The sequence below is a fragment of the Dendrobates tinctorius genome, unplaced genomic scaffold, assembly GCF_039654945.1.
Source record: "Dendrobates tinctorius isolate UK_male_01 unplaced genomic scaffold, ASM3965494v1 ptg000179l, whole genome shotgun sequence".
NCBI lineage: Eukaryota > Metazoa > Chordata > Amphibia > Anura > Dendrobatidae > Dendrobates > Dendrobates tinctorius.
The window spans coordinates 3,752,336-3,776,122 of record NW_027361846.1 but is presented as its reverse complement, the minus strand read 5'-3'; the positions used below and the strand labels follow the sequence as shown (position 1 = coordinate 3,776,122).

The window sequence follows — 23,787 nt, the reverse complement described above, 5'->3', positions numbered from 1 at the left end:
TGCTGCTCCATAGCTGCACTGTGGTACCTGCTGCTCCATTGCTGCTCTGCGCTTCCTGCTGCTCCATAGCTGCACTGTGCTACCTGCTGCTCAATTGCTGCTCTGTGCTTCCTGCTGCTCCATAGCTGCACTGTGCTACCTGCTGCTCCGTAGCTGCTCTGTGCTACCTGCTGCTCCATAGCTGCTCTGTGCTTCCTGCTGCTCCATAGCTGCTCTGTGCTACCTGTTGCTCCATAGCTGCTGTGTGCTTCCTGCTGCTCCATAGCTGCTCTGTGCTTCCTGCTGCTCCATAGCTGCTCTGTGCTTCCTGCTGCTCCATTGCTGCTCTGTGCTTCCTGCTGCTCCATTGCTGCTCTGTGCTTCCTGCTGCTCCATTGCTGCTCTGTGCTTCCTGCTGCTCCATTGCTGCCCTGTGCTTCCTGCTGCTCCATAGCTGCTGTGTGCTTCCTGCTGCTCCATAGCTGCACAGTGCTTCCTGTTGCTCCATTTCTGCCCTGTGCTTCCTTCTGCTACATAGCTGCACTGTGCTACCTGCTGTTCCATTGCTGCCCAGTGCTTCCTGCTGCTCCGTAGCTGCTCTGTGCTTCCTGCTGCTCCATAGCTGCACTGTGCTACCTGCTCCTCCATAGCTGCACTGTGCTACCTGCTGCTCTGTGCTTCCTGCTGCTCCATAGCTGCACTGTGCTACCTGCTGCTCTGTGCTTCCTGCTGCTCCATAGCTGCACTGTGGTACCTGCTGCTCCATTGCTGCTCTGCGCTTCCTGCTGCTCCATAGCTGCACTGTGCTACCTGCTGCTCCATTGCTGCTCTGTGCTTCCTGCTGCTCCATAGCTGCACTGTGCTACCTGCTCCTCCATTGCTGCCCTGTGCATCCTGCTGCTCCGTAGCTGCTCTATGCTACCTGCTGCTCCATAGCTTCACTGTGCTTCCTGCTGCTCCATTGCTGCCCTGTGCTTTCTGCTGCTTCATAGATGCCCTGTGCTTCCTGCTGCTCCATAGCTGCACTGTGCTTCCTGCTGCTCCATAGCTGCACTGTGCTACCTGCTGCTCCATTGCTGCCCTGTGCTTCCCTCTGCTTTGTGCTTCCTGCTGCTCCATAGCTGCACTGTGCTTCCTTCTGCTTTGTGCTTCCTGCTGCTCCATAGCTGCACTGTGTTCCTGCTGCTCCATTGCTGCCCTGTGCTTCCTGCTGCTTTGTGCTTCCGGCTGCTACATAGCTGCACTGTGCTACCTGCTGTTCTATTGCTGCCCTGTGCTTCCTGCTGCTCCGTAGCTGCTCTGTGCTTCCTGCTGCTCCATAGCTGCACTGTGCTACCTGCTGCTCCATAACGGCTGTGTGCTTCCTACTGCTCCATAGCTGCTCTGTGCTTCCTGCTGCTCCATAGCTGCACTGTGCTACCTGCTCCTCCATTGCTGCCCTGTGCATCCTGCTGCTCCGTAGCTGCTCTATGCTACCTGCTGCTCCATAGCTGCACTGTGCTTCCTGCTGCTCCATTGCTGCCCTGTGCTTTATGCTCCTTCATAGCTGCCCTGTGCTTCCTGCTGCTCCATAGCTGCACTGTGCTTCCTGCTGCTCCATAGCTGCACTGTGCTACCTGCTGCTCCATTGCTGTCCTGTGCTTCCTTCTGCTTTGTGCTTCCTTGCTGCTCCATAGCTGCACTGTGCTTCCTGCTGCTCCATTGCTGCCCTGTGCTTCCTGCTGCTTTGTGCTTCCGTCTGCTACATAGCTGCACTGTGCTACCTGCTGTTCCATTGCTGCCCTGTGCTTCCTGCTGCTCCGTAGCTGCTCTTTGCTTCCTGCTGCTCCATATCTGCACTGTGCTTCCTGCTGCTCCATAGCTGCTGTGTGCTTCCTGCTGCTCCATAGCTGCTCTGTGCTTCCTGCTGCTCCATAGCTGCTCTGTGCTTCCTGCTGCTCCATTGCTGCTCTGTGCTTCCTGCTGCTCCATTGCTGCTCTGTGCTTCCTGCTGCTCCATTGCTGCTCCGTGCTTCCTGCTGCTCCATTGCTGCTCTGTGCTTCCTGCTGCTCCATTGCTGCCCTGTGCTTCCTGCTGCTCCATAGCTGCTGTGTGCTTCCTGCTGCTCCATAGCTGCACAGTGCTTCCTGTTGCTCCATTTCTGCCCTGTGCTTCCTTCTGCTCCATAGCTGCTCTGTGCTTCCTACTGCTCCATAGCTGCACTGTGCTTCCTGTTGCTCCATAGCTGCTGTGTGTTTCCTACTGCTCCATAGCTGCTGTGTGCTTCCTGCTGCTCCATAGCTGCCCTATGCTTCCTGCTGCTCCATAGCTTCCCTGTGCTTTTTGCTGCTCCATAGCTGCTCTGTGCTTCCTGCTGCTCCATAGCTGCTCTGTGCTTCCTGCTGCTCCATTGCTGCTCTGTGCTTCCTGCTGCTCTGTGCTTCCTGCTGCTCCGTGCTTCCTGCTGCTCCATTGCTGCTCTGTGCTTCCTGCTGCTCCATTGCTGCCCTGTGCTTCCTGCTGCTCCATAGCTGCTGTGTGCTTCCTGCTGCTCCATAGCTGCACAGTGCTTCCTGTTGCTCCATTGCTGCCCTGTGCTTCCTTCTGCTCCATAGCTGCTCTGTGCTTCCTACTGCTCCATAGCTGCACTGTGCTTCCTGTTGCTCCATAGCTGCTGTGTGTTTCCTACTGCTCCATAGCTGCTGTGTGCTTCCTGCTGCTCCATAGCTGCTCTGTGCTTCCTGCTGCTCCATAGCTGCTCTGTGTTTCCTACTGCTCCTTAGCTGCTCTGTGCTTCCTGCTGCTCCATAGCTGCTCTGTGCTTCCTACTGCTCCATAGCTGCACTGTGCTTCCTGCTGCTCCATAGCTGCACTGTGCTTCCTGCTGCTCCATAACTGCTCTGTGCTTACTGCTGCTCCATAGCTGCTCTGTGCTTCCTACTGCTCCATAGCTGCTCTGTGCTTCCTACTGCTCCATAGCTGCTCTGTGCTTCCTACTGCTCCGTAGCTGCACTGTGCTTCCTACTGCTCCATAGGTGCACTGTGCTTCCTGCTGCTCCATAGTTGCTCTGTGCTTCCTGCTGCTCCATAGCTGCTCTGTGCTTCCTGCTGCTCCATAGCTGCTCTGTGCTTCCTGCTGCTCCATAGCTGCTCTGTGCTTCCTGCTGCTCCATAGCTGCTCTGTGCTTCCTACTGCTCCATAGCTGCACTGTGCTTCCTGCTGCTCCATAGCTGCACTGTGCTTCCTGCTGCTCCATAGCTGCTGTGTGCTTCCTGCTGCTCCATTGCTGCTCTGTGCTTCCTGCTGCTCCATAGCTGCTCTGTGCTTCCTACTGCTCCATAGCTGCACTGTGCTTCCTGCTGCTCCATAGCTGCTCTGTGCTTCCTGCTGCTCCATAGCTGCTGTGCTTCCTTCTGCTCCATTGCTGCACTGTGCTTCCTGCTGCTCCATAGCTGCACTGTGCTTCCTGCTTCTCCATAGCTGCACTGTGCTTCCTGCTGCTCCATAGCTGCACTGTGCTTCCTGCTGCTCCATAGCTGCACTGTGCTTCCTGCTGCTCCATAGCTGCACTGTGCTTCCTGCTGATGCATTGCTGCCCTGTGCTTCCTGTTCCTCCATAGCTGCTCTGTGCTTCCCACTGCACCAATGCTGTCCTTTGCTTTCCTTCATGGCTGCCCTGTGCTTCCCGCTGCATCATTGCTGCCTTGTGCTTTCCTTCATGGCTGCCCTGTGTCTTCCGACATTGCTGCCCTGTGCTTTCCTTCATGGCTGCCCTGTGCTTTCCTTCATGGCTGCCCTGTGCTTTCCTTCATGGCTGCCCTGTGCTTTCCTTCATGGCTGCCCTGTGCTTTCCTTCATGGCTGCCCTGTGTCTTCTGGCATGGCTGCCCTGTGCTTTCCTTCATGGCTCCCCTGTGCTTTCCTTCATGGCTGCCCTGTGCTTTCCTTCATGGCTGCCCTGTGCTTTCCTTCATGGCTGCCCTGTGCTTTCCTTCATGGCTGCCCTGTGTCTTCTGGCATGGCTGCCCTGTGCTTTCCTTCATGGCTCCCCTGTGCTTTCCTTCATGGCTGCCCTGTGCTTTCCTTCATGGCTGCCCCGTGCTTTCCTTCATGGCTGCCCTGTGCTTTCCTTCATGGCTGCCCTGTGCTTTCCTTCATGGCTGCCCTGTGCTTTCCTTCATGGCTGCCCTGTGTCTTCTGGCATGGCTGCCCTGTGCTTTCCTTCATGGCTCCCCTGTGCTTTCCTTCATGGCTGCCCTGTGCTTTCCTTCATGGCTGCCCTGTGCTTTCCTTCATGGCTGCCCTGTGCTTTCCTTCATGGCTCCCCTGTGCTTTCCTTCATGGCTGCCCTGTGTCTTCCAGCATTGCTGCCCTGTGCTTTCCTTCATGGCTGCCCTGTGTCTTCCAGCATTGCTGCCCTGTGCTTTCCTTCATGGCTGCCCTGTGTCTTCCAGCATTGCTGCCCTGTGCTTTTCTTCATGGCTCCCCTGTGCTTTCCTTCATGGCTGCCCTGTGCTTTCCTGCGCTGCTCGAGGTGTGCAGAGCGGCAGTGGAGAAAATCTCTCTTAGCAGAAGACTTCATCCACTATAAGTTCATGCTCAAAACCTATAACTCTGCCCTTCATCTGGCCAAACAATCCTACTTCACCACCCTCATCACCTCACTATCCAACAACCCAAGACGACTTTTTGAAACCTTAAACTCCCTCCTGAAACCTAAAGTACAGGCCCCCATCACCAACCTCAGCGGTGAGGATCTGGCCACTTATTTCCTAGAAAAAATCAACCACATCCATCAGGATATCTCAGCCCTATCTCCTCAGTGCCTGGATCCCCTTCCCTGCCGCACCTCAAGCTCACTAGACATCTTTGAGCCTGTTTCAGAAGAAGTTTCCAAGCTCCTCGCTTCTGCTCGGCCTACAACCTGCAACAGTGACCCTATTCCTTCACAGCTCCTGCAGTCTCTCTCACCAGTGGTCACCACTCACCTGACTAAAATATTTAACCTCTCTCTTTCTTCAGGTATATTTCCCTCCTCATTTAAACATGCCATCATAACCCCTTTACTTAAAAAGCCATCCCTGGACCAGAACTGCACTGCTAACTACAGACCTGTCTCTAACCTTCCCTTCATCTCTATACTCCTGGAACGCCTGGTCCACTCCCGTCTAATCCGCTATCTCTCGGATAACTCTCTTCTCGACCCCTTACAATCTGGTTTCCGCTCTTTACACTCTACTGAAACTGCCCTCACTAAAGTCTCTACTGATCTAATAACAGCTAAATCGAAAGGTCATTGCTCCCTGCTGATTCTCCTGGATCTCTCTGCCGCATTTGACACTGTGGATCACCAGCTCCTCCTCACTATGCTCCGCTCTATAGGCCTCAAGGACACAGCCCTCTCCTGGTTCTCCTCCTACCTCTCTGACCGCTCCTTCACTGTATCTTTTTCCGGCTCCTCTTCCTCTTCTCGTCCCCTTACTATCGGGGTCCCGCAGGGCTCAGTCCTAGGCCCCCTCCTCTTCTCTTTATACACTGCCCCTATTGGACAAACAATCAGCAGACTTGGGTTCCAGTATCATCTCTATGCTGATGACACCCAATTATACACTTCTTCCCCTGACATCACCCCTACCCTAATTCAAAATACCAAGGATTGTCTGTCTGCTGTCTCTAGCATCATGTCCTCCCTCTATCTGAAACTAAATCTCTCTAAAACTGAACTTCTTGTGTTTCTCCCCTCTACTAACCTCTCTACCTAACATCGAAATAACCCTGGAGGGTTCAACCATAACTCCCAAGCAGCATGCCCGCTGTCTTGGGGTCATATTCGACACTGAACTTTCCTTTACTCCGTACATCCGATCACTCAGTCGCTCTTGTCACCTGCATCTTAAAAACATCTCCAGAATCCGACCTTTTCTCACCTTTGAAACTGCTAAGACTCTTACTGTCGCTCTTATTCATTCTCGTCTGGACTACTGCAACTCTCTTCTGATCGGTCTCCCTCTTACCAAACTTTCTCCTCTCCAATCCATCTTGAATGCGGCAGCCAGGGTCATATTTCTGTCCAGCCGCTTCACCGATGCCTCCATCTTGTGCCAGTCATTACACTGGCTACCTATTCGCTACAGGGTCCAGTATAAACTCATCTCTCTCACCCACAAAGCTCTCCACTGTTCTGCACCGCCTTATATCTCCTCTCTCATCTCTATCGCCCTACACGTGCCCTCCGTTCTACAAATGACCTAAGACTAACATCCCCCGTAATCCGAACCTCGCACCTCCGTCTCCAAGACTTCTCTCGTGCTGCTCCAGCTCTCTGGAATGCACTTCCCCAGACGATCAGACTAATACCTAGCCCTGACCTATTCAAGTGCGCTTTGAAAACCCATCTCTTCAAACAAGCCTACCACATCAACTACTCAGCAAACTAACTTTGCCCTGTTCCCTCCTTCCAAATATTATTCTGAATCTGCACCCTACTATTCATCTGTCTCCACACCCTCCATGCACACGATAACTGCACTTGATACTTGTTTATTGCACTTAAACACACGGGCTGATGACCGGATCATGCAGCTTTATATGAAAATCCCTATTATAATTGCCAGACCTGAATTAACAAGCATTTCTCACCTACTGTGTCCCCCCATTTCCTTGTAGATTGTAAGCTTGCGAGCAGGGACCTCACTCCTAATGTCACTGTTTGAATTGTCTTAACTTGTATTGAATTTATTGTCTGTACATGTCCCCGCTTAATTGTAAAGTGCTGCGGAATATGTTGGCGCTATATAAATAAAAATTATTATTATTATTATTATTCCTTCATGGCTGCCCTGTGTCTTCCAGCATTGCTGCCCTGTGCTTTCCTTCATGGCTGCCCTGTGTCTTCCAGCATTGCTGCCCTGTGCTTTCCTTCATGGCTGCCCTGTGTCTTCCAGCATTGCTGCCCTGTGCTTTCCTTCATGGCTGCCCTGTGTCTTCTGGCATGGCTGCCCTGTGCTTTCCTTCATGGTTGCCCTGTGTCTTCTGGCATGGCTGCCCTGTGCTTTCCTTCATGGCTGCCCTGTGCTTTCCTTCATGGTTGCCCTGTGTCTTCCGACATTGCTGCCTTGTGCTTTCCTTCATGGCTCCCCTGTGCTTTCCTTCATGGCTGCCCTGTGCTTTCCTTCATGGCTGCCGTGTGCTTTCCTTCATGGCTGCCCTGTGCTTTCCTTCATGGCTGCCCTGTGTCTTCCAGCATTGCTGCCCTGTGCTTTCCTTCATGGCTGCCCTGTGTCTTCCAGCATTGCTGCCCTGTGCTTTCCTTCATGGCTGCCCTGTTCTTTCCTTCATGGCTGCCGTGTGCTTTCCTTCATGGCTGCCCTGTGTCTTCCAGCATTGCTGCCCTGTGCTTTCCTTCATGGCTGCCCTGTGCTTTCCGTCATGGCTGCCCTGTGTCTTCCGGCATGGCTGCCCTGTGCTTTCCGTCATGGCTGCCCTGTGCTTTCCTTCATGGCTGCCCTGTGCTTTCCTTCATGGCTGCCCTGTGTCTTCCGGCATGGCTGCCCTGTGTCTTCCGGCATTGCTGCCCTGTTCTTCTTGCTGCTTGGTTTTCCGCTCTTGGCACCTGCTCTGTCCCTCACCGCACCTCTCTGGGCAGCAGGCGCAGTCTTGGGTTTTGGCATCGGTGCTTTCTCATGTGAGGTGGGACACATGGGGATCAGCGCTATAAGTGAGCGGGGCAGGGGGGCAGTGAGGCTGCGGCGGCCCCCACTGTCAGATCATACACACTAAACCCTTACTATGTGTCGCCCCGTATCCACAGGTCAGGAGGTGACGGTGAACGGTGCAGTCGTGAGACTTCCCAAGGTCTATAGTGGGAATGGCATCATCCTGGATCAGGTTGGGTTATTCACCGTCCTCATCGCACACCTGGGATTGACCATTCTGTGGGATGGAGGTAAGAACACAATGCGGGGTTTTGTCCAAAGGCCTCATAATCCGGAAATATCCTTAACCCCTTCTCCATGGGTCTTCACCCTTTTCACCTGTGATCTGGACTGTGCTGTGTGACAGTTCATACAACGGCCACTAGGGGCAGAATCTTAAACACTTCTTGTTTACTGGATCTCACTTTCTGGTGTGCTGTAAAGACTGAATGCTGTAATGTTATCACACAGACAGGGGCTGGGAGAAGAGATCAGTGGATCAATCCTAACAGACTCGAATCTCCTGAAATTTTCAGGTCCCCATGAATTTGAACACTTTGCAATTTGAATGATGAGGATCACAAAACAATAAAATGCTTTGTGAAATTTCACACACTGCTAAAGACTCAGAGAGTGGGCTAATGATGTGAGGCTCCGCCCTGCTGGCTTCCCCATAATGCCCTGCAGCTATGGCATTACATGGTCAGCCAATCAAGGGCTTATAAAAGATGAGGCCTGCCCACGCAGAGCCACTTTAGGATTTTTCCAGCATAGGGATAGGAGGTGAGAGCGCGCAGCTTATTCCACACCTGCTGTAGGGCTGCAGCGCCAAAGCAGAAGGAACATGGGAGCGGTAGTCTCAGTCTGGGATAGTAATCGCATGATATGGAAGCTCCAGCAAAAATCCACTCATCACATGTGATACAAACCAAAGGAAATCTATTGATAACGATAAGATGTAAATGTGGCCCCCGATTATGGGAGGCGGATCTCGCATGCAGAAGGGTGCAGACATGGGGTCCGGATCAAAGTGGAGCAGGATGAACCTCAGTAATAATGAAAGAATTCGCGAGGAAACCACAAACACTTCTCAGCTGTGAAGAATAATCCTCGCCTGGCGTCTGTGAGGATATCTGATCTATGGAAACAACTTCTACATCTTGCGGAACATTTAGAGCAAAACAAAAACCCTCAAAATGCATTTTAGTTCCTACTGTGCTTGTGCACCACAATGCCCCAAGGTAACAAAGTAGTAGGAACGACTCTCAAAAACTGAGCGAAAAGGAGAAACCGAGTCCAAAGCGACATTGAAAATGGCAGCTTTATTCATTCCAGACGATACAGGGAGCAAGACAAATAAAGGCAATGATAAAATGAGATGAAGAAAAGCAGTGTCGCCGGATACAGAAAGAAACCTGAGCAGCGTCGTCCGCGGCACATAAGGGTGCGGAACACAGAAGGGCTGGCAAAAGTAGCGTTAGAATAATAGTCATGAAAACCCTTTCTAGGCCCCAAGTAGTAAATTTATATGGAGATGTAATCCTCCTAAGTGATTATTATTCAAACACGCTATTTTTGCCAGCCCGTCCACGTACCTCACCCTTATGTGCCGCGGACGACACTGCTCAGGTTTCTTTTTGTATCCGGCTTTGGACTCCGTTTCTCCATTTCTCTCATCTTGCGAAACCTTCAGACAATAGCTGCTCGTTCAGCAGTGGTTTCTTATACCAGAAGTCAAACATGATTTTATAATGCTAATATATAGCTGACATATAACAAGGAATATAGCCTATTGGCACAGTATGGATTATAATATATGAATAAATTGAAATTTAATAGCCCTATGTCCTAATTTTTGCTTCTGAAGAAAAATCCTGAAGCCAAGCCTTGTGTATCACAGCGAGTGTGCATTGTAGCTTGTGAGATGGCCAAACCTTGCTGTATTAATCAGAGCTTAGACAGGTACAAATACAGCGGCCCGTTGATGATGATTGTTTTTGGGATATATGTTATTCTGTATTCATAAGTCTATGAAAGGAAGGCCGTATTTTAGTGTTTGTGTCAAGGTAGCTATTTTGGGAGGGCTAAATTAACCCTTCACGGTTGAGCCAGTGATTTCCAAATTATTCCACAGTGTTGCTAGCAACTCAAATGACCACACGGAGACGGGGGTCCCTGTACGGGAGGATCGAGGCAGATCACTAAGCCCCTTTTTTTAGTCACATCTTTTATAATCTTTTGCTTAATTATGCAAGGTTCTCAAGTACCAATAACATCATTTCACTTTATAAGCCAATGATATTGCAAGAAAACCAGAAACTACATATACACTCACTGGCCACTTTATTAGGTACACCATGCTAGTAACGGGTTGGACCCCCTTTTGCCTTCAGAACTGCCTCAATTCTTCGTGGCAGAGATTCAACAAGGTGCTGGAAGCATTCCTCCGAGATTTTGGACCATATTGACATGATGGCATCACACAGTTGGCGCAGATTTGTCGGCTGCACATCCCTGATGCGAATCTCCCGTTCCACCACATCCCAAAGATGCTCTATTGGATTGAGATCTGGTGACTGAGGAGGCCATTTGAGTACAGTGAACTCATTGTCATGTTCAAGAAACCAATCTGAGATGATTCGAGCTTTATGACATGGCGCATTATCCTGCTGAAAGTAGCCATCAGATGTTGGGTACATTGTGGTCATAAAGGGATGGACATGGTCAGCAACAATACTCAGGTAGGCTGTGGCGTTGCAACGATGCTCAATTGGTACCAAGGGGCCCAAAGAGTGCCCAGAAAAAATTCCCCACACCATGACACCACCACCACCAGCCTGAACCGTTGATACAAGGCAGGATGGATCCATGCTTTCATGTTGTTTACGCCAAATTCTGACCCTACCATCCGAATGTTGCAGCAGAAATCGAGACTCATCAGACCAGGCAACGTTTTTCCAATCTTCTACTGTCCAATTTCGATGAGCTTGTGCAAATTGTAGCCTCAGTTTCCTGTTCTTAGCTGAGAGGAGTGGTACCCAGTGTGGTCTTCTGCTGCTGTAGCCCATCTGCCTCAAAGTTCGACGCACTGTGCGTTCAGAGATGCTCTTCTGCCTACCTTGGTTGTAACGGGTGGCAATTTGAGTCACTGTTGCCTTTCTATCAGCTCGAACCAGTCTGCCCATTCTCCTCTGACCTCTGGCATCAACAAGGCATTTCCGGCCACAGAACTGCCGCTCACTGGATTTTTTTTCTTTTTCGGACCATTCTCTGTAAACCCTAGAGATGGTTGTGCGTGAAAATCCCAGTAGATCAGCAGTTTCTGAAATTCTCAGACCAGCCCTTCTGGCACCAACAATCATGCCACGTTCAAAGGCACTCAAATCACCTTTCTTCCCCATACTGATGCTCGGTTTGAACTGCAGGAGATTGTCTTGACCATGTCTACATGCCTAAATGCACTGAGTTGCCGCCATGTGATTGGCTGATTAGAAATTAAGTCTTAACACACAGTTGGACAGGTGTACCTAATAAAGTGGCCAGTGAGTGTATGTCCGTATCCAAATAGAAAGTAGTATAATGGCATATTCTTCAGAGTTTTATACTCCCGCCTCCCTTATCTTTGCACCTGATGGGAACAGTCTGGTTTCATGACAGCCCATCCCAATTACAAAAAATTATCTTACAGCAACAAAAATGAAGAAACGAAACCTTCAGAGAATGGACAAAACGAAACTTCATCTCTGATTTTAGTATTAACCCTTCACATTTGAATACTTCATTTTCCCCCTTAGTAACTGCACATCCCACGACCATACTGCATGCTGTTGCCACATGTTCATTTCCGGGTGGGAACAAATGTGTAGCTGCCTTGGGGTTACAGAACTTACTTTGAAATTTTTCCCAAGCATCGATAAGAAAAAAAAAATCATAAAATAAAGTACCAAAAAGTGACGGTTTAGCAGCTGATCTACTAGGGGAAGTGCCTTTCACTGCTGCATCTCCCAGCGTCTCTGTGAGGTTCTTTATTTGGGGGATGATGCTGTTTTATAGAATACATACACATTTTACTTCTTGTATAGCTGTTTTAATATTTGGCAACTGTAGAACCCACAGCTGTGCTGCATACGCTGTTAGTGCATTGTCAGGCTGTTTTCCTTCCTCCTGTCACTTGTTACGGGCTCTGTTTTGGGCAGGAGGAATTAATCTATTTTAACCAAAAATCTGCAGAAAATGAATACAGTAATGTGAAACCTTTCAGGTCCAGTTCCCACTGAATTTCTGCAGTGCGTCTGGGGGTTCGTCTGAATATCTGTCAGCAATCATAGCTGGAGAGATCACAAAGATCCCACCGCTGCCACCAATCTGTCACACACCGCTGCCACCAATCTGTCAGGGAACAACACACCGCTGCCTCCAATCATTAGGACAATTACACAGCTGACTGACGAGTGATGGACCAGGCCGCGTCTAGTTCCGCTACTTGGCCGGTTAGGGTATGTGCACACGATCAGGATTTGACGCAGGTGAAATCTGAACCTGATCTGCATCTGAGGCCACTGGCATGTCACCTACGTTTTTTGTGTTTTTTCATTGTATGCATTTTTTTTTGTAACTTGAAATAAAGCTAATTGAAAATTGGCTTCTGGGAAGGAAAAAAAAGTGATTTCGTGTTTGCAGACATGTTGGGGTATGTTCCCACGCTCCGTAAACGCTGCGGGTTGGACGCTGCATATATCCACAATGTCCAACCTGCAGCGTTCAGCTGTTACAGTGCAGGGGATGGGATTTCAAGAAATACCATGCTGACTATGTGTGCACCGATGCCGCGGCTCACCCACAGCGACGGACTTGTGGAGCGTCTTTCCAGACCACAGCATGTCAATTTATGTAGCGGAGACGTAAATTACCCATACACGTTCATTAGATGCGGTAAGACCACATTATCTTCCTAGTCACATGTGTATTACCTGCGGGAACACAGCTCACTACTAGTGAGGAGCGAGTATGCTCGTTGCTCGGGTGTCCTCCGAGTATTTTGGCGTGCTCGGAGATTTAGTTTTCGTCGTCTCATCTGCTTGATTTGTGACTTGTAGACAGCCTGAATACATGTGTGGAATTCCCTAACAAACAGGCTTTCCTCACATGTATTCAGGCTGTCTAGCAGCCGCAAATCACGCAGCTGAGGCGATAGAAACTAAATCTCCGAGCACGCCATAATACTCGGAGGACACCCGAGCATGCTAGGGAAAACCAGAGCAACGGGTATACTCGCTCATTACTACTCACTACGCATGTGTACTAATTTACATAATGGTGAATCTTGTGACACAGCCAGAAGTGGAGGAAAGCACAGAGAGAGGTCCCCTCCTTTTTAATAAATAATAATTTTTTAAAAAATAGCATGAGGTCCCCCCATATTTGTTAACCAGCCAGAGTAAAGCAGAATACTGGAACTGGTGTTTCAGGCTGGTAAGGGTCCAATATTCATGAACCTTACCAGTCTGATAATACCAGGCCGCAGCAGTCTGCTTACCTTGGATGGTTAGCAAAAATAGTGGGATCCCCTCCAAAAAAAAACAGTGGGGTCCCCCTATTTTTGTTAACCAGCCAAGGAAAAAGCAGACAGTTGTGGCCTGGTATTCTCAGACTGGCGAGGCCCATGGATTTTCGCCTTCACCAGCCTAAAAATAGCAGCCCACAGCTGTGGCACTTTACTTGGCTGTTCTCACTTGCCCTGTAGTGGTGGCAAGTGGGGTAATATTTGTGGGGATGATGTCACCTTTGTATTGTTCGGTGACATCAAGCCCACGGCTTAGTAATGGAGAGGCGTCTATAAGATGCCTATCATTACTAATCCTATGGTAAATAAAGACTCAGCCAGAATAAAGTCCTTTAATTGAAATAATGACACACTCCTTTATTGATCTTAATTAATCATACTTACTGCATCACCTATTCCACCGAAGCCCTCGATCTCCTGTAAGAGAAATAAAATAAAAAAGCAACAGTATATCATATCTGTCCGCCGAGAAGATATACATCTGGATTCCTTTGGCTGAATGGTGGCATTATGCCAGCACTCAGCCTGGCATCCAGACACAGCAGGGCATGTAGATGATCACCGGAGATAACTCGGTCTCCAGCAGTCGCCTGCACTGCAGCTCTTGCAGCCAGCTGACCGTGAGAACTTGCCTAGTGACAGGAGATAACCCCGGCGTTCACATGCACGGCAGTTCTTGCAGTCAGCTCAGCTCATCGCGAGAACTCCAGTGGCCAGGAACTTCCGGCTGTGTCACAGGGTAAGACATTATATAAATTAGTACACAATGTAGTATGCTGCGTTCCCGCACTTACTACGCATGTGACTAGAAAGATAATGTGGTTTTACCGCATCTATTGATAGTCTGTGGGTAATTCATGCTGTGGAGATGGAGCGTCTCCACAACATAAATAGACATGCTGTGTTCGGTAAAGACGCTTCCCTGCACGCATAGTGGAGATGGGATTTCATGAAATCCCATCCACTATGCTGTAACATCTGGCCGCTGCAAGTTTGATGCTGGAAACATACCCTTATTGGGGAACTAACAGTGAGTGCATGGTACATACACCTCCGATTCTAACGCATGGAATAGATATATACAAAAAAATCAGTACGGTTACTGCCAAACCCTACGATAACAAAAGCAACTAGCTGCCACCACCAATCGTTTCTACAGGCCAATTGGACGCCCGTTGCAGGTAATGTATAGCTTCAGGGATGCAATTTATAGAGCAAGAGGAACAGAGCTATTCAATCTTATATATTTAATCCAAAAAGTAAGCAGTGTTTATAAAAAATATACAAAGATGGTTCAAAATGGGAACAAACAATACAATACATACAATTGCATAAAATAAAATGGATGAACAGAAGAAATATGCTAAACCTAATGTTGCAGGGTTGGCTGTGTCTCTTATGAAGGGTAGCTCTTTGTTTTGTGCGGGTAAGGGTACAGAACTGCAGCTCACTGTCTCCCAGAAATGAAACTAATCACAGTTCTGTATTTGCTTTTATTAACACAAGTCACACCTACTTACCTCCCATTCAGTAACTCAACTGGGGGGTCTGGTCAAGGGATGTGGCTTTGTCTTTTAGAAAATTGAGATCCCCAAACTTCTACAATATCTTCACCCCTGTAGGTCCCAGGCGGGAGATATTGCTGTTATGATTTTGCCTTTGTAAAGATGGTAAACATGGCATGGAAACCATCATCCACATCATCCATCTTCTTGGTATTCATTTGGAAGAGTTGCTGCAACCATCCAGTGACATAAGGCAATGCGTTTTGTTTGTTCGCTGCTTCGCTACGACTGCACAAATATGTTTTTCATAACCATAGGTCCATTACTGTCCATAAAAAACCCTCAATATTCATAACAGGAATGGAAACAAAGCAGTGTGCCAGTTCTGATTACGCTGAGGCTAAGACAAAAAAACTGTCTCCCACCCCAGTCTTCTGCAGCTGAGGATAAAGGTTATTTCTACAGGTCATAAATTTATTGTATCCCAGAATTTCTGTCAGCCGTACCTGGTCTGCATCCATTAGCTAATCCTCTTTAAATACCTGTTCACATTAGGGGCATCCCCTTGTGCCGAGGTCGTCTGGAGGTCATAGCCTTGCTTCTGTATTCACTATCAACTATGAAACGACTTAAAGTTTTTACAATTATCTCTATAGCAACAGCCCTAAACATAGGACTCAGATGATTCACCGATGGGGACTTAGAAGGGAACGAACAGAGAAACCTATTGGCCTGAACAAATGGACATATTCAGAGAAAAGCACATACTAAGTTAATTTAAACTCTGTGTCATTGTTTTCCATGGCCTCCTCTGCAGGTTTAGGAGCTGTCAGGAAAATATTATTTCCTAATATCCTAGGTACACATACAGGGCTGCCGGTTACTCCTCCCCCCGTTTGGTTCTCTGCCTCTGTGAAATTCTATCCACTCCCTTCATCAAATGGTCACTTTATTGCTATGGCCGAGTTAAGTGTGGGTTTTTTCCCTCCTAAAGTTCCTTTGTCTATCAGGCATGATATTCCAGGTCGAATCTAATAACACACAATAATCCTAGAGACAGGAAAAGTAGATTTCCAGGATCAGGATAATTGGGGCTACGCATGGTAATGTTTTTCAGCCTTTACAGACATCAGAAACCTGGGAAATTAGTTTCTGTCCCCAGTACCTCGCAGACATGCCATGTTTGGTCTCAAAAGAATGGTCACTTTGCAGGGGAAAATGTAATGCCCCTATCATCGTCCTGTGAGCTTTCCAGGCAGAGATATGGAAGATATGAGTTTTTAATAATTTTTCAAAAGGAAAGTATGCCCTTTAACCCAGTCCACCATTGAGGTCAGCAAGGGAGGAGTTTATAGGTTTATGGGCAAAGCATAAAACTGAAACGCCCATTCTGGGAGGCGTCAGATGCCAGAGAGTCAGCTAGACCAGGGTTCCCCAACTCCAGTCCTCAAGGCCCACCGACAGATCATGTTTTCAGGATTTCCTTAGTATTGCTCAGGTGATAATTGCTTCACCTGTACAACACCAGGGAAATCCTAAAAACATGATCAGTTGGTGGGCCTTGAGGACCGGAGTTGGGGAACCCTGAGCTAGACAACATGTGCTGCTGACCCATTGCTTTGGGACAGCTCTCCTCCCCTTTATTGACACGTCATACCTGTGACTGAGATATAGTAAGTTTCATATTTTAATCCCTTTTACTTCTGACTGTCTGTACATATTGTATTTCTTCTCCTTTTGTAATATCTTTTGTATTTTTGTAAACACTGTTGATATTTTCTGGAGTAAACTTATAAATCTACTAGCTTCATTCTTTTTGCTCTATGATCCATCCGACACGTACTCAGTGCAAAATCACGCTACCTGCGGGTTGGTTCCTGACCCGATATAGGCTTTAGTATCAAACCAGGAAGTGATGGCAGCGTGACATCCTGGTGGTACTGGGGAACCCTGGCAGTGTCAGATCTGAGGTTTATGGGTGTATTCCCGGCCTGGGACTTGTGATATACATACCGCCCTCACTGCAGAGTGCCCGATAGGCTGTACGTGGCAAGGCAGCCTTTCCGGCGACTTCTTATCCTAGGTGCAGTTCCCCGACTAACCTGAGAGTAAGGGGGACGCCAGAGAGCTGCAAGTTCCGAGCCAGAACTGAAAGTGGAAACAAAAATTTGGGTTTATCTGACAGGAGAATTCAGACAGACTCCCCACAGACCCCCCCACAGATGCACCTTTGAAATATAGTGTGAACAGAACCTAACTCTGTAGGTGTGTTTTGCCACACCTGTTTAAATTGTCAAATTGGAGACACATACGCCTTGCACCAATATTACTGGCAGGCTGGTGCTGCATTATAACTATGCAACTGAACCCATATTAAAGTTTATTGGCACAAAAAAACTAATCAGATATATAAACAACACCAAGAGAACTACAGTATAAAGTGCCAATTAAAGCAGATTTTAGTTAAACATCTTTAAAAATTGTACACAAAAGCTAAAGTATCCAAGGTAACTGCATTCCTAGCAGGGAAGGGGAACACATATAATATGATCTAGTGCTTAATAAAATGCTTACACGGTGTAATATGCTCAGATCCACTCCAATATATAACTTTAGTTGTGGGGATATAGCGTTCCCTATAACTTCAGAAACCGTGAGTCAGGCTCAATACTAAGGAACATGAGACAGGCCAGCGTGTGGCATCCCCGCCGCCCAAACACGCGTTTCGTATCTTCGTCAGGAGGCATGTGTTGGGGAGGGGTGGGACTGGTTATATAAAAAGCTAGCCTTTTTCTCCATCATATGAACTCTGCCAGTGCCTAACATATCTGGATAATTCCATATTTTAAGAAAGGGGTAACTTGGTGTGGTAATACATTTTTGTAAATTACTTAAACATTATACTTGTGTCCAAAATTTATATTAAACCAAAACGTGACATGATCAATTGACGTGGTCGCAGGTGGAAAAAAAAAGATACAACTGTTAAAATATGAGGACTGCTAGCAGCAGCATCACTGCCAACACTTATGGCAACAGCTGTCCCTGCAGCAGTGGCATTACAGGACTTGGCCACATTTGACCTCATTTGCCTCTGCAAGTATATCAGTGGGAAGGGAGTGAAGAGCATAGTGGAATCTATTTCACATTACTCATCTCATTCGCAGAAAGATGATGTTACCTCTGAAAGTGACACCATCAGCTTAAGTCAGTGTTCTGCTCAGTTCACCTCCTCCAGCATCACGACATTTATACGGCTGCTTCACCACTCTATATATCACACGGAGTGACTACACATCTGCAGCACTTTCCTATATGTCACACTGGGTGATTATAAAGCTGCAGCACCTTCCTAAATATCACACTGAATGATTATGCAGCTGCAGCACTTCACTGTATATCACGCTGAATGACTATACAACTTCTCTATATATCACACTGAGTGGTCATACAGCTACAGGCCCTCCCTATATATCCCACTGAGTGACTCTACAGCTGCAGCACTTTTCTATATGTCACACTGAATGACTATATTATGTACAGACGCGTGATGGACACAAGCCATCGCAAGGGCGGCCTCATCCCTCTTCTGCATTTGTCAGGTCAGGGCCCACTTGACTGCTCACTGATTCACTGTCATACACCTGCCCCCTTAGGTACCCGGGTCTACATCAAGCTGGATCCCGGTTTCAGTGGCCGCGTCAGTGGACTGTGCGGGAACTTTGATGGTGACACTGAGAATGATTTCACAAGTCGTCAGGGGATCATGGAACCCACGGCAGATCTGTTTGGAAACAGCTGGAGGATGAGTCTTCTGTGCCCCGAGGTCCACAGCGATGACTTTGAGCACCCGTGCACGGTATGGGGTCCGCTTCTCCGTAGGTCCTGGGGTTATATATAAAAATATCTGCCTGAGCATCTGGGTATATTCCTTCTTCTACCAGGAGAACAGTCACAGGGTGACGTGGGCCAGGAGGAGCTGCGCCATCCTCCTGCAGCCGCTGTTCTCTCTGTGCCACCAGGAGGTGCCCTGCCAGCAGTACTATGACTGGTGTGTGTATGATGCCTGCGGGTAGGTGATGGCGGAGTGCTGTGAAGGTTGCATAAACATTCTTCTCTCTGGTGCTGACTCTCATTATGTCCTCCTCTCACCCTAGATGTGACTCCGGTGGAGACTGTGAATGTCTGTGTACAGCCATTGCCACGTACGTGGAGGAGTGCAACCAACGTGGGATCTACATCAGATGGAGGTCGCAGAGCTTGTGTCGTAAGTGTACCCCAGGACCCCGGGCACTGCCCTCCTACGCTGCCCTCACTACATGACTCTGCAGACGTCACCAGAAAATCTGAGTGAAGCGCAGAAGGTTAGACCAGCGATCAGGAGATCGGAGCCTACAACCTGACCTGACCTGCGATCATGGGCGCTCCTTCCTGAGAGTATTTGCGAATCTGGACCTCCTGTAGAATATTCTGGACATGGTCTCACAGGAAAGAGTTATTGAAAACTTACTGATTAGATGTAGGGTCTTTTAGTACTATGCAAGTATCTGGACTGGATCAGAGTTCAGGCTGGGCCTTCCTGTATGAAGGAGACCAAGCGAATGCGTGGCTCTGGTCAGAACCAGCTTTGTGTGGTCCATTGCAGGAGTGCCAGACTAGTGACCCTGTAACCCATCTTCTCGCTCGCAGCCATGCAGTGTGATAACGGCCTGGTGTATGAGGCTTGTGGTCCTGCCTGCCCTCAGACCTGTAGGAACCTGGGTCTGGACCCTGCGCTGCACTGTGCCAATCTGTCTTGCTTTGAGGGATGCTTCTGTCCTCCAGGGAAAATCCTGCATGGTGAGTGGACTGTATGCTGCCATCAAGAGTGTAATCCTCATTGTCTGTAATACTGGCATAAGCTACAGGTGGGGACATCCCATGTATACTGTGTATGAGCCCAAACCGAGACCCGGGATGACCCTGATTTATCTCATCTTTATGTTAATGGCGGTTTCTCTGCCTGGTAGACGGTGGTTGCATCGACCCCTCTGAATGTCCATGTTACTGGGAGAGTTTAGCATTTCCAACTGGTGCCATTGTGGAACAAGGGTGTCGCAACTGGTATGTATCCTGTGATTGCTCATATCTGACCTCCAGAGTTCTGCTATCTCATGCCTCATTACTGATGGTGACCTCTGGGGCTCTACATTCATGATGCCTCATCCCCATATCTGATCTCTGAGGTTCTATGCTCATGGGACTCTCATCTGACTCCCACTCTTTTTTTTGCAGTACCTGTCAGTCTGGCCTGTGGCATTGTTCGGATGAGCTGTGCTCTGCTGCTTCCCGATGTGGAGCGGATGAATTTGCATGCCGGTTGAGTGACCGCTGTGTCCCTGTTGCCTGGGTCTGTGACAACGAAGATGATTGTGGAGATGGATCTGATGAGATCTGCTCATTGACTTGTGCTCCTCAAGAGCACCGCTGCGCCAATGGACAGTGCATCCCCCTGGCCCACCGCTGTGATGGCAGAGCTGACTGTGTAGATCACTCTGACGAATGGGGCTGTCCTGCTCCCTCCTGCACGGACAGCGAGTTCCGATGCTCCAATGGCCGCTGCATTCCCCTCTTTCATGTCTGTGATGGGGATCTGGACTGCGGTTTTGCTGATGACTCCGATGAATCAGGTGGGTCCTGTATCTGTAACAACTCGCATTCATGACTGATTACAGTATAGGATCCCAATTTCTTGTGGACAGGCCAGTGCCATCCAGTGTCAAGCTGAATAAACAAAAGGAAAAAGACGGCACACCAAATAGAGATAAAGTGAAAAAAGCTTTATTGTAACAAAAAATGCACACACACGTTAAAAACATTTAAAACCGTAAAATCAGTGATAAACTGTGTAGTACATATAACGGACATATGTTGACAATCAAAATAATCTGCAGAGAAGTCATAGAATGTGGCAAAAATATAACGGGTACAATACACCGACTGCAGACTGTGTTATTGGACTTCACCCTCCCTGATGAAGCTACAAGACGTAGCGATACGCGTAGGCAGCACAGCACTGTAACCTTTGGGGAGTATGGCTATCTTTGCATCTATGCAATTCACGTAGGATCTTATAGGGCCACATCATTATTAGCTGACTATTATGGTATTACTGGTGGTTAGTAAATATTCTTTTACCACCATGGCTGAAACAGTGTAACATATGTTGACAAGCTTATTTACATCTTTTTATGGTGATATGTCTCTATTAGTAGAGACTCATATACATGACTCAAGTATGGTCGTTGTATTGTACCCGTTATATTTTTGCCACATTCTGTGACTTCTCTGCAGATTATTTTGATTGTCAACATATGTCCGTTATATGTACTATACAGTTTATCACTGATTTTAGTGTTTTAAATGTTTTTAACGTGTGTGTATTTTTTGTTACAATAAAGCTTTTTTCACTTTATCTCTATTTGGTGTGTGCGCCCTGGTGTGCCGTCTTTTTCCTTTTGTGTATTCATCTTGTCCCTTGGCACACAGGCAGCACCCTTTATATTGGATATTGCATTTATGTAGTGGTGCCCGCCTTTTTCTCTGTTCATCTCATATCCAGTGTAAAGCTGAACATCAGTCAGGATGACCTCACTGCAAACTCGGTCTACAGCCAAGTAGTGTGAAGATGGGACACAAAGATGCAGTGCCATGTAGAGAGCCCTGTGCCCCCACTGGGAATGGAGCAGCTCTCTCCTCCCCTCTCACAGCAGATCCGATATATAGCCAGGATGTGTGAGAACCGGACGCACAGATTCTATGCCATGTAGAGAACTCTGTGTCCTCAGTGTGAATGGAGCAGCTCTCTCCTCCCCTCTCACAGCAGATCTGATATATAGACAGGATGTGTGAGAACCGGACGCACAGATTCTATTCCATGTAGAGAACTCTGTGTCCTCAGTGTGAATGGAGCAGCTCTCTCCTCCCCTCTCACAGCAGATCCGATATATAGCCAGGATGTGTGAGAACCGGACGCACAGATTCTATGCCATGTAGAGAACTCTGTGTCCTCAGTGTGAATGGAGCAGCTCTCTCCTCCCCTCTCACAGCAGATCTGATATATAGCCAGGATGTGTGAGAACCGGACACAGAGATTCTATGCCATGTAGAGAACTCTGTGTCCTCAGTGTGAATGGAGCAGCTCTCTCCTCCCCTCTCACAGCAGATCCGATATATAGCCAGGATGTGTGAGAACCGGACACAGAGATTCTATGCCATGTAGAGAACTCTGTGTCCTCAGTGTGAATGGAGCAGCTCTCTCCTCCCCTCTCACAGCAGATCCGATATATAGCCAGGATGTGTGAGAACCGGACGCACAGATTCTATTCCATGTAGAGAACTCTGTGTCCTCAGTGTGAATGAAGCAGCTCTCTCCTCCCCTCTCACAGCAGATCCGATATATAGCCAGGATGTGTGAGAACCGGACGCACAGATTCTATTCCATGTAGAGAACTCTGTGTCCTCAGTGTGAATGGAGCAGCTCTCTCCTCCTCTGTCACAGCAGATCTGATATATAGCCAGGATGTGTGAGAACCGGACACACAGATTCTATGCCATGTAGAGAGCCCTGTGCCCCCACTGGGAATGGAGCAGCTCTCTCCTCCCCTCTCACAGCAGATCCGATATATAGCCAGGATGTGTGAGAACCGGACACAGAGATTCTATGCCATGTAGAGAGCCCTGTGCCCCCACTGGGAATGGAGCAGCTCTCTCCTCCCCTCTCACAGCAGATCCGATATATAGCCAGGATGTGTGAGAACCAGACACAGAGATTCTATGCCATGTAGAGAGCCCTGTGCCCCCACTGGGAATGGAGCAGCTCTCTCCTCCCCTCTCACAGCAGATCTGATATATAGCCAGGATGTGTGAGAACCGGACGCACAGATTCTATGCCATGTAGAGAACTCTGTGTCCTCAGTGTGAATGGAGCAGCTCTCTCCTCCCCTCTCACAGCAGATCTGATATATAGCCAGGATGTGTGAGAACCGGACACACAGATTCTATGCCATGTAGAGAACTCTGTGTCCTCAGTGTGAATGGAGCAGCTCTCTCCTCCCCTCTCACAGCAGATCTGATATATAGCCAGAATGTGTGAGAACCGGACGCACAGATTCTATTCCATGTAGAGAACTCTGTGTCCTCAGTGTGAATGGAGCAGCTCTCTCCTCCCCTCTCACAGCAGATCTGATATATAGCCAGGATGTGTGAGAACCGGACGCACAGATTCTATGCCATGTAGAGAACTCTGTGTCCTCAGTGTGAATGGAGCAGCTCTCTCCTCCCCTATCACAGCAGATCTGATATATAGCCAGGATGTGTGAGAACCGGACGCACAGATTCTATTCCATGTAGAGAACTCTGTGTCCTCAGTGTGAATGGAGCAGCTCTCTCCTCCCCTCTCACAGCAGATCTGATATATAGCCAGGATGTGTGAGAACCGGACGCACAGATTCTATGCCATGTAGAGAACTCTGTGTCCTCAGTGTGAATGAAGCAGCTCTCTCCTCCCCTCTCACAGCAGATCTGATATATAGCCAGGATGTGTGAGAACCGGACGCACAGATTCTATGCCATGTAGAGAACTCTGTGTCCTCAGTGTGAATGGAGCAGCTCTCTCCTCCCCTCTCACAGCAGATCTGATATATAGCCAGGATGTGTGAGAACCGGACACAGAGATTCTATGCCATGTAGAGAACTCTGTGTCCTCAGTGTGAATGAAGCAGCTCTCTCCTCCCCTCTCACAGCAGATCTGATATATAGCCAGAATGTGTGAGAACCGGACGCACAGATTCTATGCCATGTAGAGAACTCTGTGTCCTCAGTGTGAATGAAGCAGCTCTCTCCTCCCCTCTCACAGCAGATCTGATATATAGCCAGGATGTGTGAGAACCGGACGCACAGATTCTATGCCATGTAGAGAACTCTGTGTCCTCAGTGTGAATGGAGCAGCTCTCTCCTCCCCTCTCACAGCAGATCCGATATATAGGCCGGAGTCACACTGGCGAGGAATACGGGTGCGTGAGAGGC

At 48.4% G+C, this 23,787-nt stretch overlaps 1 protein-coding gene across 1 annotated transcript in view; it reads left to right on the top strand.

Annotated features, from left to right (window-relative positions):
* Positions 1-23,787, top strand: part of LOC141054879 (SCO-spondin-like) — a 463,576-nt gene that overhangs the window by 81,464 nt on the left and 358,325 nt on the right. The window contains exons 23-29 of the mRNA XM_073551763.1: positions 7,770-7,904; positions 18,378-18,580; positions 18,666-18,793; positions 18,879-18,988; positions 19,411-19,560; positions 19,731-19,824; positions 19,996-20,390. Of these exons, the coding sequence (XP_073407864.1) occupies positions 7,770-7,904; positions 18,378-18,580; positions 18,666-18,793; positions 18,879-18,988; positions 19,411-19,560; positions 19,731-19,824; positions 19,996-20,390 (1,215 nt within the window). The remainder of the gene's footprint in view (positions 1-7,769; positions 7,905-18,377; positions 18,581-18,665; positions 18,794-18,878; positions 18,989-19,410; positions 19,561-19,730; positions 19,825-19,995; positions 20,391-23,787) is intronic.